At 35.1% G+C, this 19,933-nt stretch overlaps 1 protein-coding gene across 2 annotated transcripts in view; it reads right to left on the bottom strand.

Moving 5' to 3' along the window:
- The window catches only part of LOC118205151 (solute carrier family 12 member 7-like), a 430,643-nt gene that overhangs the window by 101,212 nt on the left and 309,498 nt on the right, over positions 1-19,933 (bottom strand). For both annotated transcript variants that reach the window (XM_085822721.1, XM_085822719.1), the window contains 2 exons: positions 15,651-15,825; positions 11,420-11,518 (listed from right to left, as the gene is read on the bottom strand). In XM_085822721.1, coding sequence (XP_085678847.1) covers positions 11,420-11,518; positions 15,651-15,825 — 274 coding nt within the window. The remainder of the gene's footprint in view (positions 1-11,419; positions 11,519-15,650; positions 15,826-19,933) is intronic.

Genomic DNA, 19,933 nt, shown 5'->3' with positions numbered 1-19,933 from the left:
CTACAATCCAATTCGCTGCTTTAGAAGCAGTTTGAAGTTCTTGAGATGACACTCTGTAAGAATATTCAGAGCTTGGAGGATCTCCATTTTTGTTTTCTCGCCTTCCCGAATCTTTTAGCTAGACGTCCATTAAAAGATGCCTTTAGCTCACAATTAATGACAACATTAATTTTAAATTATACTGTAGAGACATTAGATATTTTTTTTTAAAGTAGGAGATCGGAAAAACGAGCAATGCCCTCACCGGGGCTCGAACTACGGACCTCTCGAATATGCCCCAACTATGCGGACCACTACACCATGAAGGTATTAAGGTGGGAGAAATACTTTGTAATGCTACTATTTGGATGTATATTTAATATTTGCATTTATTTTTTTCTTTTGCCTTACTTATTTTCTAAGAATTTAGTTCTATGTTATCATTAATATGATAATTTTGTTACTGGCAACATGTTTTATTTTACTACTAAATTTGTGTGAATGGAAACAGCTGTTTATGTTTATTCTTTTGGTATGGAATAGCTTTCTTAGCGGCACCGAGCTGCAGGCATTTTTCTGTTAAAGGATATTTCATGTTTTAGAATGTTAATAAAGGTTGCCTACAAAGCTGACTCCTTTTATTTCAAGGTGATTAATAAGTATTCTGCTTGAGGCAGTGGCACCACATTGGTTTGAAACAGTCAAATATGTGGAATAAAATTGAAAGATAACAATTGAAAGAACCTTACATTTTACCAATTGGCAGCAGGCTGTCATACTGAAGATAAACATATTCTATTTTGAACAGTGTTGCCACTTCACTCTTTTAAATTGCTGAGTTTGATGAATAAAGATTCATTAAATTTGTACAAAACGTCTACAAAGCTGATTCTTTTTAGTTCAAGGTGACACATCCAAATTTCAACATGCATCCAGTGCACAGTTCATTGTTATTTGTCTAATTTCCATTTATCATGCACTATCCTATGCACAGAACTACATTTTGCATCTGCTTCGAGATATTTAACATAAGTAATTGCACCATTGAACATTAGTTAAGGACTTAAATGAGTGAGCATATTTTTTTCAGATTATCCTTCAGTTTTGACGGACATTGTACATAGATACTAAACAAAAAGAGTGCTTAAGTTGATAAAATTTACTAATTAGCATTAACTTTTAAGCAGACATTCAGACAAAACTACCTTTAAGAATAGTATTTTGAGTATAAGTATTATGTCTGTTAAAAGTAACATTTTAGAATAAAAATGAGTTTGCAGAATTAATTAAAATATATTTCATTTTTCTAGAGCAGAGAATTTTTGTAAAAAATAATATTTATTTTCGATACATTATTCACCCTGATAAAAAGCAAAAAATATTAAAAAATTCTTAATTTATTTCATAATGATATTAGAAATACAATAATGGCATCACTTTCGATACTTCGAATCGGTATGTAATTATAAAAGTACCATTCTTAGTTTGCATTTCATCTGAATTATCACATGATTTCAAATTTAAAATAGCCATCTGTCACGAGCATTCAGAATTAGTCCGCGATATTATTAATCCCGGATGTTGTCTTTAGGATAAGAAAATAGGAATGACTTTTCAAACCAAAATAAACTCTTTTAAGAAAGCAAACTATTTTCAACGCTTTTAGAATTTAAATGCAGCAATAAATAAATGTTTTGTCTAAAACAGTATTTCCAAGATTTCCAAATAAATTAAGCATAAAATGTCCACGTTTTACGCTTAAAAATAACAGAGAATGAAAACTTTAATTAACGCCATGTCATCAAAACATGACACTGAGCAAAAATCAAATGGCTAATAAATTATATTAATTATTCCACGCTTAATACATTGATATTTAATACACTCTCGATTATAAGGAATTGAATTAAAGGGATTGTAAACTAATTAGGCTATCTCTGAAAAGATTATAAATTTGCTTATTGGGGAATGATGAAACAATTTACTATCAAAAACTATCATCATAAAGCAAAATGTTTATGGAAAATGGCTGCCCCCAAAATAAACAAATAAAATGAATTGGATACACAATATATACTACAATATTCAGATAGTGTTTTATCCACAAGAGCACATAATTTAATCTGGAATTTAAAATAAACAACTGCCGCCAAAATAAACAAATAAAATGAATTGGATACACAATATATACCACAATATTCAGATAGTGTTTTAACCCCAAGAGCACATAATTTAATCTGGAATTTAAAAACAATTATCGAAATCGAAGATTGTAACTACTCGGTATTACTTGAATGTAACTGAACTATTTTATTAAACGCCATCTAGTGGCAACGAAAACAAATTACAAGCGGTCGACTTCCAGTTGCGATAAAGCTAAGTTCTACAGTATTATGTCTCCGCGACTCAAACATTAATTCTAAATATTAGAGGTTTCGTTTTGGTGTATGTTCTGTTTTGTCAAAATATTTTCTTAACTGTTCTTGTTTTCAGTAAATAAATATTTTTAGCCAGCGTTTGTATTTATAGAAGAAAGGTTACAAGAGTAATACGTAGGCTGTCCAAAAAGTTACCGACCTAACAAAGAAAAAAGATATTTTTTCTCCAAAATTACCTTTATTTTTCGACATAGTCTCCAGCTATACTCCCACCCTTTAAAAGCGCCCAAATAATATCTGAAATCTTTCTCTGCAAAGTCTCTTCATTTGGCGAAAATCTTTGTCATCCAAGTGCTTCTTTGAGCTTAGGAAGGAAAACAGAATGACTTGGTTCCAGGTCTGCCGAATAGATCGAGTGCACAAGCACTTCAAACCGTAATTCATGGATTTTTGCCATTGCAACTGTTAAGTCATTAAGACTATTTAACTGTAAGATTACGTCATTTTTTCTCTTCTTGGCGCCTTGCATGGCGCAGATGTTCATTACGGCAACCCTGTAAACGCTTACTCAGTTTTTTTTTATTGCTGTTGTTGTTAGTAGTAAGTCATCGCTTGAAAGATGGCACGCATTTGATTAAAGTTGTCGAATAAAATATTTAGTACAGTCCACATCTAGTTAATTTGAAATTGTTGTATAACAACGCACGCATCGCATGAACACTTTATGGTCCGTCGAGCCGGAGATAAAAGACATCGTTGCTAAAATTAACATTTTAGAACATTTGGAATACTTTCGTTTGGTTGTATTACGCATAACTTCATATAGAGTGTTTGGAATGCTTTCGTTTTCGTGTGGATTACGCAATTAAGATTAGATACTGTGTCATCGTTCATTTCCGGTGTTGCTGTCGAGAAATCTGCAATCACGGTAAGTGATAAATTATTTATTTGTTCATGATGAGTGAATTGAAAGCGATTAAAGCTAACAAAAAAAAGTTTAAAATGCAGTATCAGAAAGTTTGAAAATAAGGTAAATTCTACAGTGGATGAAGCAGATATTTCCTTATTGGAGTTATACGAATCAAAAATATTAGAATTTAAAAAGGAATTAAGTAACATTTTCGATTCTTTATTTGCACATTGTGAAGAAAAGGACACTGACAAATTCATTAAGGAAAAGGAAAATGTAGTAGATAATCTCGATGAAATTCATTTGAAAATTAAAAGAAAAATTTCTGAGATCAGTTCTCAAAGGAATAGCTGTTCAAATGAAAACGGTTCGAGTAAAGACATAATTGTTTCGGATATGAAATTACCTAAATTGTCTCTTCCAATATTTAGTGGGAAAATCGAAGAATGGATTGAATTTGAGGATTTATTTTCCGCAGCTGTGCATAAAAATAGCAAATTAACTAATGCGCAAAAATTGCAATATTTAAAGAGTTCGTGTAAGGCAGACGCTTTAAATATTATTCAGTCCATTCCAATTTCAGATTCGAATTATGACATAGCATGGAATCTGTTGGTTGATCGCTATTGCAACAAAAAAGATTTGATCAATTCTATCATAAAGAAATTAATTTCTATACCTCAAACGAGTGATTCTACTTCGTCGCTTTTAAAATTTATTGATAAGGTGCATGAATGTTTACGATCCTTGGAAGCATTGGAGCAAAAGGTGGAAGAATTTTCAGACACAATTGTTTATTTATTAGTTGAAAAGTTGGATAGAAATACTCGGTGTTGGTGGGAATGGTCACTTAAAAAAGACGAGATAGGAACGGTTAAACAACTGACATGTTTTTTGAAGGAACACGCTCGCACCCTATCACATTACAAACCTCCGCATGGGGAATCGAAACGTTCATTTAATACCAAAGCTATTACATCACTTTCGGAAAATTCAAAAAATTGTCCTTATTGTAAAGATGCTCATTTATTGTTGAAATGTGCGCAGATCTTAAATCTAACAGTCAAGAAACGATTTGAATTTGTAAAGACAAAAAGAATTTGTTTCAATTGTTTATCTTCGGTCCACACAATCAAGGACTGTAAAAGTTCTAATACATGCAGAAAATGTCAGAAATTTCACAATTCGCTCTTACATTTTGATCGAAATGAAGAAAATTTCGATAGAGCAAATGGCACACCGAATCAAATCACAAACAAGACTAATAAATTTAGCAGTAATCTTTCTCCAAATGCTGATACATTTACTCCAATGGCAAAAAGCCAAAAGGTTAGTGACACTAATGAAACCAACCAAGCAAAGTCCATTAACGGTACTGCGCTGAATATTTCCAGTTCTTTTAATAAACAAGTTCTACTTTCAACTGCAATTATTTTCGTTAAGGGTAATGATGGAAAATTTATCTCGCTGAGAGCCTTGCTGGATTCCGGTTCTCAAAATAATTTCATTACTAGAGAAGGTGCTGAGTTATTGAATTTGAAGAAAAGAAAAATAAACGCTTCTATTTCAGGTATCAATGGTACAGTTATGGGTGTTAAGGAAAAAGCTATAGCAACCATCGCTAACGCTACTAGAGATTTTATTCGTACCTTACAATTTTTTGTTGTTCCAAAAATAACTCGCGTAACGCCTGCTAGATATATAAACATTTCTGATGTTAAGCAGTTGCAACTCATTGGTTTAGCTGATCCAGAGTTTTATAAACCTGGTCAAATACATGTTTTATTATCTAACGAAATATTTGATTTACTGGGAACAAATAGAATAAATATGCAAGACCTGATTCTCCATCAGTCAGTTTTTGGATACATCGTTAGCGGGTCAGTGCGCATGCCGCAGCAAGGCAGTGTTGATAATTATTGTGGGTTTGTGGAAAATGGGGATAATTTATCTGACAACATGAGAAGGTTTTGGGAGATTGAAGGTATTAATGAAGCAAAAAAAGTGAAAAGTCAGGAAGAGGAATTTTGTGAACAGCACTTTCTTCGTACACACACGAGGCAAGATGATGGCAGATATGTAGTGGAAATGCCAATTAAGGAGGAAGGACTTAGCCTTTTAGGCGAATCGAGAGAAAACGCTAGCAAAAGACTGAATTATCTACTTAAGCGCTTCACTCGCAATCCAGCAATGAAACACTTATACGAAGATTTCATTAAGGAATATAATAAATTAGGCCATTCCGAAGAAATTGATGAAGGGGATAGCTCTAGTTTCTCATATTATCTTCCTCACCATGGGGTTTTCAGACCCGAGAAACCTAGCACTAAATTTAGGGTAGTGTTCGATGCCACTGCTCCTATGACTACTGGAATTTCGTTAAACGATATTCTGCTGAATGGAGGGTTAGCTCAAGACGAACTATTTGATATTATTTGCAGATTTCGAATGCATAAAATTGCCTTCACAGCAGACATTGTAAAAATGTATCGTCAGATTTTGATTAAAGAACATCAAAGAGATTTATTACGCATCTTATGGAAGAGTAGTGAAGAAGAACCAGTTAAGGTCTATAGACTGAAGACTATAACTTACGGTACTTCCAACGCACCATATCTAGCAACACGCACACTTAATCAATTAGCAGAAGACGAAAAAACAATTTTTCGTTAGCAGCGCCAATAGTACAAAGGGATTTTTATGTCGATGACGTACTCACAGGAGCCCATACTCTAATAGAGACTAAAGAATTACAGTCGCAATTGATTAACCTATTATCACGTGGAGGAATGCGTCTGCACAGATGGTGTGCTAATCATCCTGATCTTTTTCAGTTTCCGGATGGACAAGAGGAATAATCTTTCAGTAATTTCGATGACGATCAGACCATCAAAACTTTAGGATTATTACGGAATCCAAGGATAGATTGTTTTTCGTACAAATCAACCATCAAGAAACCAACTACTTACACAAATAGAACAGTGTTGTCTGATATTGCTCGCATTTATGATCCATTAGGACTGCTTGGTCCAGGGATAACAAAAGCAAAAATCTTCATCCAAAGACTTTGGTTATTGAAGCTTGATTGGAACGATCCGCTACCCGAAAGGATAAGTAAGGAGTGGCAACTTTTTATTGATTCAATGCAATCTATCAACAATTTGAAAGTCAGTAGATATGTTTTACAGGATAGTTTTTCTGATATACAAATTCATGGATTTTCAGATGCATCAGAACACGCATACGGAGTAGCCATCTATTTACGCTGTAGAAGTGACAATAATTTATCTTCACATTTGCTTTGCAGCAAGTCCAGAGTAGCTTCACTAAAACCGCTGACAGTACCTCGACTGGAACTCTGCGCAGCTGTACTGCTAGCACAGCTTGTTGCAAAGGTGGTGCCTTTATTGAAATTTGACATCAGTAAAATATGTCTGTGGTGTGACTCAACCATAGTGTTAGCATGGCTTCAGAATCCTCCGCATGTACTAAAAACTTCTGTTGCTAATCGAGTGTTGCAGATCCAAGAGCTAACACATACATGCCAGTGGAATTATGTGCGTTCAGAGGAGAACCCAGCAGACCTTATTTCCCGAGGACTGAATTTTGACAAACTGCATGATGCTGATCTGTGGTGGAAAGGTCCTCCATTCTTGAGTGAGGGTGTCATACCTAACAAGAACATTGACTTTGAACAATTAGAAAAAACAAAGACATTTTCTAATGAACTGAGAAAAAGAACTGACATTGCTTGTTTATGCACTTTGCCTTCAAAATTTATTGATAATGTCCTAGATATCACTAACAATTATTTAAAATTATTACGTATTGTTAGCTATATTTTCAGGTTCATTTGGAACTCTAGGTGTGCAAAACAGAAAGGAGCACAGAGAAGAACAGGAGAGGTAAGTTCAAAGGAGTTAAATGAGGCAGAATCCTTTTTAGTAAGAGAGGTTCAAAAATGTAGTTTTCATTCAGATTACAACTCCCTCGCACAAAGTAAACCCATTAATAATAAAAGTAATATACTTCCTTTGAACCCTTTTTTGGATGCAAATAATGTAATGAGAGTAGGAGGCCGATTACAAGGGGCCAATGTAATGTTTTCACAAAAACATCAAATAATTTTGCTTGTTAAATGCAAACTAACTAAGCTGATTGCTGAGCATTATCATCGGAAATATTTACACGTAGGTTCGCAAGCATTATTGTGTTTTATGAGACAGAAATTTTGGCCATTACAAGGTAGGAATTTAACTAGAAAGATTACCCATGAATGTATAATTTGTAGTAAAAATAAACCAGTCACTATCGAACAAATTATGGGGTCATTACCTGCAGAGCGCGTATATCCGAGCTCACCCTTTAATCATGTCGGCACCGATTTTGGCGGTCCATTTTTTATTAGGTACAAGGGACAGAGGAAAGGAACTCTTCATAAGGTATATTTAGCTCTTTTCATTTGCCTTATAACAAAGGCAGTGCATCTCGAACTAGTGAGTGAACTCACCACTCACGCATTTATTGCCACCTTAAAGAGATTTATAGCTAGGCGCGGAAAATGCTCAATCATTTTCTCAGACAATGCAAAAAACTTCGTTGGCGCAAATGCCGAATTGAAAAGAATTAACAATTTAATTAGAAATCCTGACAAAAAATTAGCAGATTATTTAGGTGAAGAAGGAATAGTATAGAAGTTTATTCCACCACGGACACCTAATTTTGGTGGACTATGGGAATCTGGAATAAAATCCGTGAAATATCACTTAAAGCGGATTGTAGGTAATGCAAGGTTGACTTTCGAGGAGTTATTAACTGTAGTAACTGAGATAGAGTCTGTTTTAAATTCTCGCCCTATTACTCCCTTATCTTACGATGTAAATGATTTAGATGCATTAACACCAGGTCATTTTCTCATTGGAAGACCCTTGAATGCTATAGTAGAACCCGAATTAATTGATATACCTGAAAACAGACTCTGAAGATGGAAACGAACTACCAGATTTGTCCAGTTGATATGGAATCGTTGGCATAGGGTCTATTTAAACACACTACAACAGCGTTCAAAATGGAAGGTAGAACAAACGAATATTAAAATAGGTATGCTAGTACTAGTTAAGGAGGATGAGCTTCCTGTCTGTAGATGGGTGTTAGGGCGCATTACAAGAATTTTTCCTGGAGTTGACGGTAAGATTAGAGTAGTAGAAATACAGACAGCAAAGGGCATCATTAAGCGTGGAATTAAAAAAATTGCAATTTTACCCCAAGAAGAAGCTTCCTAAGTTAGTTAAGTGTTAGCTTATTATTATAAAACTTGTATTGTACATTGTATTGTGTATAAAATTTTGTATTGAAAATTGAATATTATTATATTGAATTAAGAGATATTATTCGTATTGCTTTATTGTATAAGGTAGTAATTGTATAATTTTGTGGGTTATAATGATATTATCGCACGAAATTATTGAAGTAACCCTTCAATGCCGGGGGTATGTTAAGTCATTAAGACAATTTAACTGTAAGATTATGTCATTTTTTCTCTTCTTGGCGCCTTGCATGGCGCAGATGTTCATTACAGCAACCCTGTAAACGCTTACTCAGTTGTTGTTTTGGACTGTTATTGTTAGTAGTAAGTCATCGCTTGAAAGATGGCACGCATTTGATTAAAGTTGTCGAATAAAATATTTAGTACAGTCCACTTCTAGTTAATTTGAAATTGTTGTATAACAACGCATGCATCGCATGAACAGCAACCTCTGAGGTGTGAGATGGAGCATTGTCTTAGTGAAACAAATTTTTTTCTTTTGCAAATGTGGCCGTTTTTCCGAAATTTCTGCCTTCAGCATGTCAAGTAACATTACATAGTATGGCTTTGGTAATGGCTTTTCCCTTTTCAAGATAATCTACTAGGATAATCCCATGGCTGTCCCAGAAAACGGTTGCCATCACTTTCTCAGCCGAAGGAACAGTTTTTGCCCTTTTTTGCAGCCGATTCTCCTTTGCACACTATTGTTTTGACTGCGTTTTTGTTTCTTGGCTGTAATGACGAATCCAGGTTTCATCGACAGTGATTAGTAGTGGAAAATACTTCTATTTATTGAGCCAACAGAACGATACAAATGCTCATTCGGACACGTTTCCAGCAAACGCGTTCTTTTGACATGCTCATAGCCTCTGCTAACTCTCCAACCTTGATTCGACGGTCGTAGAGCACTATTTGGTGAATTTTAGCGATGTTTTTGTCAGTGGTTGCAGATTTTGGTCGTCCCGAATGTTCCTAGTCACCCAGGCTGGTACGGCCACGTGCAAATTCAGCTGCCCAAAATTTCAATGATGGTGCAAAGTCTCCGTACACCGTGTCTAATTCCTCTTTAATCTGAGTAGACGTATTACCTTTCGAAAAGAGGTATCTAATGACAGCATGCGGTACTCGCTTTTTTCCACTTTTGCAAACACGGTCACATCAACTCACAAATGTAATTATCAAACAAAACATTTCGCGTTCAAAGCAGCCTAAATTTTGATTGGCAGTTATAAAAATTCCAAAACAATCCCCCCTTTGGTTGATTGGAGTTGCCATCTACATATAGAGTTCGGAAACTTTCCAGACAGCCTTCGTATAATATAAAATAATTTTTTCTTGTGTTTCAAAATGTTTTTTTTTTGTTTGGATAGTGGTTTAATTTCTATAACTAAATGAACTTATTCTACAGATAATACTACTGCTGAAAAATACAGGTAAATTCTGAATAACATGTGTCTACTAATTATTCTTTTTTGTTAACCATGAGTTTGGATTACTCTTGTTAATCAGGAGCCTGCTGTACTGTAAACATTCGAAAGTTAAACTGAAGAGTTTCATCCTCCAATCTGCGACAGTTCCCAGAATTTAAAATTTGGCAGTCCCAAATTAATATTATGGTATCACAACGTAACCTTAACATAATATGACACTAAAAAATCTGATGTCTACGCCACACGACTTCCTTGTTCGGAATATAAAATTAGACGCATTTTTTCCTGCATTTCATTTAAACTTATTTCCTCAAATTTCCTTAGAGATAGATTTTTCATTCAATTAATTCAGTTTTCGTTTCGTGACAAGGCAAAAATACATAAAAATTTAAAATATCTATATTAAAAATTGAAAGATATAGAAAAACATAAAAAGCCACATTTAAAACAATTAAAAAAAATTGCAATCAAAATTACACTTTCTACGCAAAAACAAGCGATTCGGCCAGAGGGCAAGAAGGCAGATTTTTCGGTTCACAAAACTGACAGTTGACTTTTGGTCTCACTCGGCAAAAAAAGACTGAAGGCGTAGAAACTGACTTAAATTGTTGGGGACGCTATGCTGAGTCAATATATGAGGAAATTTAACAACATAAATGATAATTCAAGAATGGATTAAGCATAATTTAATTCGCAATAATAAAAGAATAGGTTACTTTGTTGTTGAGAAGCTTAGTTTCTCTCAGCTTTTTCTGGCAACAAATCCACTATTCTGCTAAGTTTGAAATGTAAACAAATATGACTGCTATGGGGAAAAAACTAGGCTTAGCCTAGTTTTAAACAATTTTTAAATTGTTGATAATTTTACAACTATAACATGCAGGTTTAACTAAAGGCATAAAAACCTTAACCAGAAGATAAGAACAACATAATTCAATCCTTTTTAAAGCAAAATATACACAATTTACAAACATATAAGAATAAAGAAAGTGAGCTCATCGAACTGAGTAACAGAGTGGATATATATATATATATATATATACATTTATATACTTTTGGTGCGCCCGATTGCAACAAAAAAGGGAGGTGCAAATCTACATGTTATAGCAGTTGTATATACAAAATTTCAACGTTCTGAGGCTTGCGAGATACATACGTATGTACAGACGCCACGAAACAAAATCTCTTTTGAATCTCATTTTAAATCAGTTTTATAATTCATTTTGGGAAAAAGAGTCCTTTATTCTGTCCTTACGTACAGATGTCATACAAAAACATCGTTAAATTACATTCGATAGCATTCAAAATGGATATTTTCGTTGAAAATATGGTACCCGGAATTTTTCATAATTAAAATACTTCCTTTACTTCGTACAAGGAAGTAAAAAGGAAAGACTATTTCTAACAGTATACATACCAATGGTAACATCGAAAGCGAGGTCTCCAGTTGGGGGTCTTGAGCAAACTTTGGAGGGTACATGCAAGGTTTACAAACATATAACACATAAGGAAACACCTAAAATTAAAATAAATATTAATTAAATATGATATCAGAAATTTATTTTCGATCTTGTTTATATATAGCCAAACACTCAATATGATTAATTAATTAATAATTTTTTATTTCAAAGTTTAAAATATATAAACCTATTTGATCATAAAATGAAAACGTTACTTACATATACAAAAGTAATCAAATTTTAAATCATTATAGTTGGAGCTTAATTTCTAAAATTAGAAGTGCCGGAGCTCTATGCAAGACCATCGGGAAAGGGAAACAAGAATAAAAAAATAAAATCGCCATTAACATCATTAATCATTAAAAAATTAAATAGTTAAATATTACTGTTAAGCAGAGTTAATTAATAATTAATATTTGTATTGTTATTTAATTAGATAGTGTTCAGTTAAATGACAAATAATTATTAATGGTTAAATAATTAAATAATTAAAGATTAAAGTAATTAAATGTACAGAGATAAATTAAAATTTAATACGCGAATTTAACATAATTGTATTGATAAAAATAAAATTTTCGTAATCAGATTTCTATTAAAATTGCTGTTGAATTACAGAGCAGAAGTGCCGGAGCCACCGTCGCAATTTAAGCTCTGCATATAGTACAGTACAAAGTCCGTAATCTGGACGTCCAATATCTGGAATGATCTATAATCCAGACCTCAAAGCCACAAACTTTTTTTTGTATGCTTTACGCATGGGCGTTTAATGTATAACGGACGGTATAAGCTAGGCTAAAATTATCTAAGGCATTTCAGTTAATGTTGCAGATTGCGCTGTTCCGGCCTATTATTTTTTGCAGACTGTTAGAGCAATTTTATAAAAAAAAGTAAGCTTGAATTTTCGGTTATGTCAAAAAGAGTTTCAAATTCTGGAGCTGCCAAAGGATCTACAAAGAGAAAGCATGTTTTGATGTCCATGAAACAAAAAGTGGAATTGCTGCAAAAAATGGATAAGTCCATCTCGAAATTATGCGAGGAGTATGACATTGGAAAGTCAACTGTATATGACATAAGCAAAAAGAAAAAGGAACTTTTTGAATATTTTGTGGATTCCGACACCCCACTTGCAATGACTAACAGAAAAAGGGTTCGTTATGCTAAAAATGACGATCATGACAAAGTGATGAATGTTTAATAAAGTAAACAAATAAATATTAAGCTTCTTTTGCAAATTTTGATACCCTTTAGATCATAATTGCTCTTTATTTCATAAATTACGGTTTCATATTTTTAATGTTGCAGATTGTGCTGTTCCTTAATCTTCTAATTGGATCTGGCTTATTATTTTTTGCAGACTGTTAGAGCACTTTTATAAAAAGTAAGCTTGAACTTTCGATTATGTCAAAAAGAGTTTCCGATTCTGTAGCTGCCAAAGGATCTACAAAGCGTAAGCCTGTTTCGATGTCCATCAAACAAAAAGTGAAATCGCTGCAAAAAATGGATAAAGGCATGAAGAAAAATACAGAGAGGTTAGTGAAAACAAAAATTTTCGATTGACAAGTTATTCGGTATTCTCGGCAAGCAATTACAGGACTTGAACAGTGAAACTTTGTAACTGAACAAGAAATTATGTCTGTTTGTAGAATTAAAGAGAAAGTATTAGCACATAAAACGAAGCAACTTAAACAACTTTCATTGAAAGAAATGTTTAATAAAATAAACAAACAAATATTAAGCCATTTTGTAAATTTTGATACCCTTTAGATCATAATTGCTCTTTATTTCATAAATTACGGTTTCATATTTTTAATTGTATAATTTCTGCATGCCATCTTACCAGATTTAAATTAATTGATGATCTGTAATCCAGAATCGCCAAATTCCCGATGAGTCTGGATTAGGGACTTTGTACTGTAATATGTAACCAAAATCTATCTGTTTGTAGCTATTTCCTTCAAAATGTCAAATACAGTCAAAACCATGACAGTACATCTCAGATGAGTCGTATTAAGACAGTTTAGGCATATTCATCAATTAAATTTTCTCTTTAAATTCAACATTAATGCTAAGAAACAGAATAAAACATTGGTGTGAATTTTGTACATGGCTTATTTTTAAATTTTGCTTACATATGCTGTCCCAGAAGAAAAGAAAGAAAATTCAAGATAAAAATTTATCTTGAATTTTCTTTCTTTTCTTCTGGGACAGCATATGTAAGCAAACTTTAAAAACTTGAGCAAACGTGTAATAAATTATATGTTTGCTCAAGTTTAATTTGAGCAATGCACTGCATGACAATGACTGTAAATATATTTCTACAATTTAAAAATATAAAAAAATTGATTGAAAATTTTTGATGTAAATTTGAAAAATGTGATCCTAGGGAAAAATTCCTGTCCTTTTCAAGTTATTCAACCTCTTTGTTTTATAACCTAATTTACTTTTTTTAAATAAAGAAGTTTAAATATTTTAAATATGAACTATTATTGTGTTATATTCATGATAAAAATTAATTACAGAAGTTTTTTTCGTTAGCAAATCAATAAAAAAAATTATTTGTCTTCTCTTCATGCCGAGTCCTTTACCTTGAGATTATTTTATTCCCTATTAGTTTGTAAATCTAATCTACCTAAAAGGAGCAGTACATATTCATTGACTGCTTTGAATATGTACTGCCTCCCCCTTTTAGGCAGATTTACAAACTAACTGGGGGTAAAATAATCTCAAGGTAACGGACTTGACATGAAATGGAAGACAAATTATTTTTATTGAATTGCTATATTTATATCTAAAAATTTTCAATTTTTAAAAAATATTTTAAATTGTAGAAATATATTTATGCAACACATTGCTCAAATTCAACTTTAAATAATTTGTCTTAAATTTTATTTCTTTTATTCTGGGACAACATACGTAAGCAAAATTTGAAAATAGGCCACATATATAAATAATCTTGAGTAATACTATATGTGAAATTTTTGTACTTTTTTCTGCATAATGTAACATGAAAATCTAGAGACGATGTTCTACCGAAAAAATAAGAATACAGGGGCAAGTCTATTTAACATTGTGTAAATGAAATCATTGAGTAAACTAAATTAGCGAAATATTGCCAAGTTGGCGACAGTTTTGGCGACTAATTTTTATCGGATTACGGAGCTGAGCAGCCATTTTCCGCAATCGCGATCCTTGTTGCAAGCGATTGTCACTAAGCACCTGCTGTTCAAAAAATTGTGTGCCAGGTAGGTGCCAAAAACCCTGACACTCGAACACAAAATTGAACGCTTAAAAGCAGCACTGACATTTCTGCAACTGTATCAGGATGACGGCGACGAGTTTCTCGACAGGATCGTCGCGGGCAATGAGATTTTATTTTGCACTTCACCCCGGAAACCAAGCAGCAGTCAATGCATTGGCAGCATAGTGGATCTCCTGCCAGGATGAAATTCATACAGATGCTGTAGGTACAGAATGTGATGTGCACGGTGTTCTGGGAAAGGAAGGGCATTCTGTTTATTGAGTTCCTTCTACGTGGTGAAACAGTGACCGTTACTGTAAAACAATGCGGAAGTTTGTGTGACTACGGGTCATTAAGAAGTGGACTCATTTTGGCCTGGATGCATCAATGGATTGGGCGATGTGGACCATGGCTCCCACACTCACCGGATTTATCGAGCCTTGATTTCTTTTTGTGAGGCGCCATCAAAAGTGTCATGTATCACGATGCTGTTATGTCTGAAATGGATCTCGTGGCAAGACTCGCCTAAGCAGCTGCTACAACCAAAGAAACTCCCGGTGTGTTTGAACATGTCTGGCAATCGATGGTCAGTTGGCGTCAGGCATGTTTCGCGTCTGACGGTACAAACTTCGAACATCTGTTGTAACATTCAAGCTGTCGAAAACACCATTTGCATTCCTGTCCAATAAATGTTTCAAATTAATCACTTTCTTTTTTCCTTTCCTCTCTGCTGCCAATTACCCCTGACATTTCCGGGTATAGGTTCCTACGCAATTCTTAATCCTTATGATGTGCCCTATCTCCCCTAGGAGTCTGTCGCAACATTTACGGTACACCTTGTGTATTAGGAAACAAAAACTTTATTTGAAATCATAAAATTATAAATAATTCATAAGTTAACATTTCGGGAAAAAAAAACAAAACATAAGGAATCTAGAAATGAAACTTACATAGTAAGAACAGGGGCAATGTGGTCAAGATTTCCGATAAGAATGCCAAGTTCACATATAGCAAGAGTAAGAAAGAGCGCTCTCGTAGGTTCATTGCGAGAATTGCTAAACTCGAACACATTCAAAAATGGGATGATTCCATCCCTCGCTATAGCTTGAAGCAGACGTGGCGCACCTGAAAATAATATTAGATTTAATACAACCATAAAGAAAACTATCTGGAGAAAAATCATATACTGCTAAATATTTTTATTACATAAAATTACATGTTACTACATGAAACTGAAAATTTTAATAATATTACAATATTTATTTATAATGAACACTCTCTAAACTAATTTCCTATGGTTCCAGATGATTCTGTTTTTCTGTGTAGGTTTGCAAAAGCAACACTCATTCATATTTTCAGAAATACCAGTCCAAATATACCAGAAAATGCTTCGAACAGGTATACAGGGTATTTCAGCGCATCGGTTACAAACTTCCAGGACAGACAAGGGTACACCTACACGATGGAAAATCACACAGCAAATGCATAGTTAAAAAAGCTTTCCTGGTGCGTAATGACAAGAAGAAAGGAAAGGCGCAAACAAGAAAGGATTTTACTATTTTTAGTACAGAAATGAATGCTTTATTATGCTTAGTGCAGAAATTCTATACATTTGACAGATGCAAATCTCATCTTTTTACAGTAAGTATTATTATTATAAAAGTGTTCCGCCCTAAGGCACTACACGTAAGGGAGGTATGCCTTCGTGAGAGATTTTCTAAGGGGAAACTCGCTCGTATTAACACATTACACATGGGGAAAACTACGAGAACGCCCATGCAGTCAGCCCGTTCGTGGGATTCGAACCTCGGACTGAACTACCAGTGTTCAGGGACTTTACCGCTCAACCACTGGTGGGCCTTTCTTCCAGGACAGACAAGTATTGCCACATCTATTGGACGACCCATACATATCCGCTTCGATGCGTTCTGCCATATGGTTTTAGCACACTGAAGCCCCTCACATTACAGCCTTGATGTGCGTCTGCACTAGAATGCAATGTATCCTCAACAGTGGATCGGCAGGGATGGTCCGGTGCACTAGCCAGCAAGATCACCAGACCTCACTTATATTGACTACTTCCTCTGGAGGGGGTATGTGTAAACAATGGTGCACGAAACCCCCGTTATCAGCACTGAGGAACTTGTTGCACGCATCGTGGCAGCTGTTGCGGAAGTCTGAGACACTCCACATATTTTACAGAACACCAGATTCTCCATGTGACGTAGATGCGAGGCATGCATATCAAGCTCAGGTAGTAATTTCGAACACTTTCTTTGATGACGATCATTGTCTGTTTTTATTCTTGTTTTTTGGTTTCTGTTGTACTAAGCATAATAAAGATGTTTTTCTCACCCTGTTCGTGTCCTTTCTTTTTTTTTTATCACTGCCGCGCCAGGAAAGCGTTTCCGACCATGCATTGCTGTGTGATTTTCATCATCTGGGTGGATTCCAGCAGGATGATGCTCTGTCCTGTTTACTTTTTAACCTGGCCCTTGAGAAAGTTATCAGAGCTTCTGGTCTTATGAATAGAGGAATCATTTACTACAAGACAATACAAATCGTGGCATTCGCCGACGACATTGCTTTAGTGGGTAGATCCAGAAAGTATGCCGCAGAATCATTCAATCTATTAGAAGCCGAGGCAAGAAAATTAAGCCTAACCACAAATAAAGATAAAACACAATTTTTAGAAATTGCCCATAAATCAGCTAATCCTTCGCCACTGACTGTGAACGAGTATACTTTTGAAAATGTGGCACAATTCAAATATCTTGGAACTACTGTCACTAATAATAATGATTTATCTATGGAAATTAATAACAGGCTCCTTATTGCAAACAAATGCTACCATGGTCTTAAAAATCAGTTCAGATCTCAAACAGATTTATCTTAAAAATCAGATTTATCTGCCGTTATACAAATATTAATCCCATCATACTGTATGGCTGTGAGTGCTAGGCAATGAACTAAAATGACTGAAAGTAAACTACTGATCTTTGAACGTAAAAATACCAAGAAAAATGTTTGGTGCTGTTTGTGAAAATGGTGTTTTGAGATCAATGTCTAATAAAAAAAATACCAAAAATTGAGACAGCCTGATATTGCAAAGGTCATACAAAGCATTAGGATTCGATAGTTGGGTCATTTATATACCGGGTGGCCATAATTAAACTGACAGTGCTCACAGTGTTCTGTAGCGCGATCTATTTGCGAGAATGACACCACATTTTGTAGGAAGATTAAACATGATGGGGGACGAAGGATTCCGCGAAAAAAAAATTAGTTCCAAAAGTCACCGCTAGGGGAATATTTGGCGCTGTGTAATAGGAAATAGAGTGTTAACAAATGCAAATTAATACGGAATAAAATTACCTTTTATTATGGATATGCCTTATGGAATATGGATATGCCTTACAGAACGGTATGGAAAATCTTACGAAAGATTATCAACTTCTATCCGTACAAGATCAGCCGTGTACAGGAGTTACTGTACCCCGACCACGATAAGCGATTGACTTTTGCTCTCACCTTTCTTGCCAGAATGGAGGTGGATGATGCTTGGCCGTGATGGATGATCTTATGGGGAGACGAGGCCCACTTTTACCTAAATGGAACTGTGAATACCCAGAACTGCCGAACTTGGATGACAAATCACCACATGCAGTCACAGCAATTCCCTTACATTCACCAAAGGTAACTTTTGGTGTGGGTTCACAGAGGAATTTATCGTAGGTCCATTCTTCTATGAGAACATTACCCCGACAGGACCGGAAACCTGTTCTGTTATCGGAGAGAAATATCGCCACATGTTGAACAGCTTTGTTATTCCGTCACTTCAGCAAAGACAATGCCTGGGGGAAATCATTTTCATGCAAAATGGAGCCCCTCCACACGTTGCTGTACGGGTGCAACAGAGGCTACGACAGAAATTCACAACAGAAAGAGCCATTAGCCGCAACTTTCCAACTGCATGGCCACCTCGGTCGCCTGATCTTACCCCATGCGACTTCTGGCTATGGGGTTACCTTAAGTCCAAGGTCTATCAAGGAGTGGTCTAGGACCTGGTTACATTGAAGGATAACATATCACGGACTGTACGGGAGATTCCTGTAGACATGTTACTTTCTGCTGTTGTGCATACTGTGCACAGAATGCAATATGTGGTCCACAACAATGGCAGCCACATTGAACCTCATTTGAATGCAAAATAAAAGGTAATTTCAGTATTGATTTGCATTTGTTAACACTCTATTTTCTATTACACAGCGCCAAATATTCCCCTAGCGGTGACTTTTGGAACTAATTTTTTTTTTCACGGAATCCTTCGTCCCCCGTCTTGTTTAATCTTCCTACAAAATGTGGCGTCATTATCGCAAATAGATCGCGCTACAGAACACTGTGAGCACTGTCAGTTTAATTATGGCCACCCGTTAGAACTGAAGACGCAAACCCAGTAAAACAACTCACATTTACCAAACGCATGGGAGGTAGAAAGCGAGGAAAGCCACCAATTCGGTGGCTTGAGGTTGTTGAGGATGACATTAATACCATACAGAGGAGAGACTAGAGGAATATTGCCATGAATAGGTCCAGATGGCATAGAGTCACTGAGATGGCCTTGGCCAGCAGTAGGCGGTAGTACCTCAGAAGAAGAAGAAGAAGAACGTGTAGTTTATCTGTCCTGAAAGTTTGTAACCATTGGTTTGAAACACCCTGTATGTACAAATGGGTTTGTTCATAAAGTAAGCACAGATCGGCTTATTTCAGTTTCTTTTCTTATGAGATTCATTATGGGACATGGCCCTTTTCCTTCTTACTTTGCGGAAAGAGGTATAAGCACAACATAGTATATCTGCATATGTGGCTACACAGGACTTCCAGACCATTACCTCACGAAGTGCCCCCTGACTAAGAGCTGACCCATTAAGTTGCCTACAACGGAGGTAGCCATTTTCAAACGCTTCCTGATTAAGCAGCTGTCATTGCTTAAAAAACTGCATAGTATCATGACGAAGCTAAAGGCGCTGGGGCAGGACCTTTGTCGTCCAGAGTGTGATACCCACAAAGTCTTCTAGCCATTGCCTGTATACATGAAAGCTGTTTCCCACTTTAAAGTAAAGTACTATTTCCATTAGTCACAATGTAGATACTAACTCCTAAACAAGTCACCGTACATACCGCACATAATTAGTGTAGCCACTCTAAACAACGTGAAATGTGTACTGTGGAA

Source organism: Stegodyphus dumicola, chromosome 1 (genome assembly GCF_044657685.1).
Source record: "Stegodyphus dumicola isolate Sdum_Otavi_A_Nest chromosome 1, ASM4465768v1".
Classification (NCBI taxonomy): Eukaryota; Metazoa; Arthropoda; class Arachnida; order Araneae; family Eresidae; genus Stegodyphus; species Stegodyphus dumicola.
The sequence above is the reverse complement of the archived record's forward strand: the minus strand, read 5'-3'. Positions and strand labels throughout refer to the sequence as shown.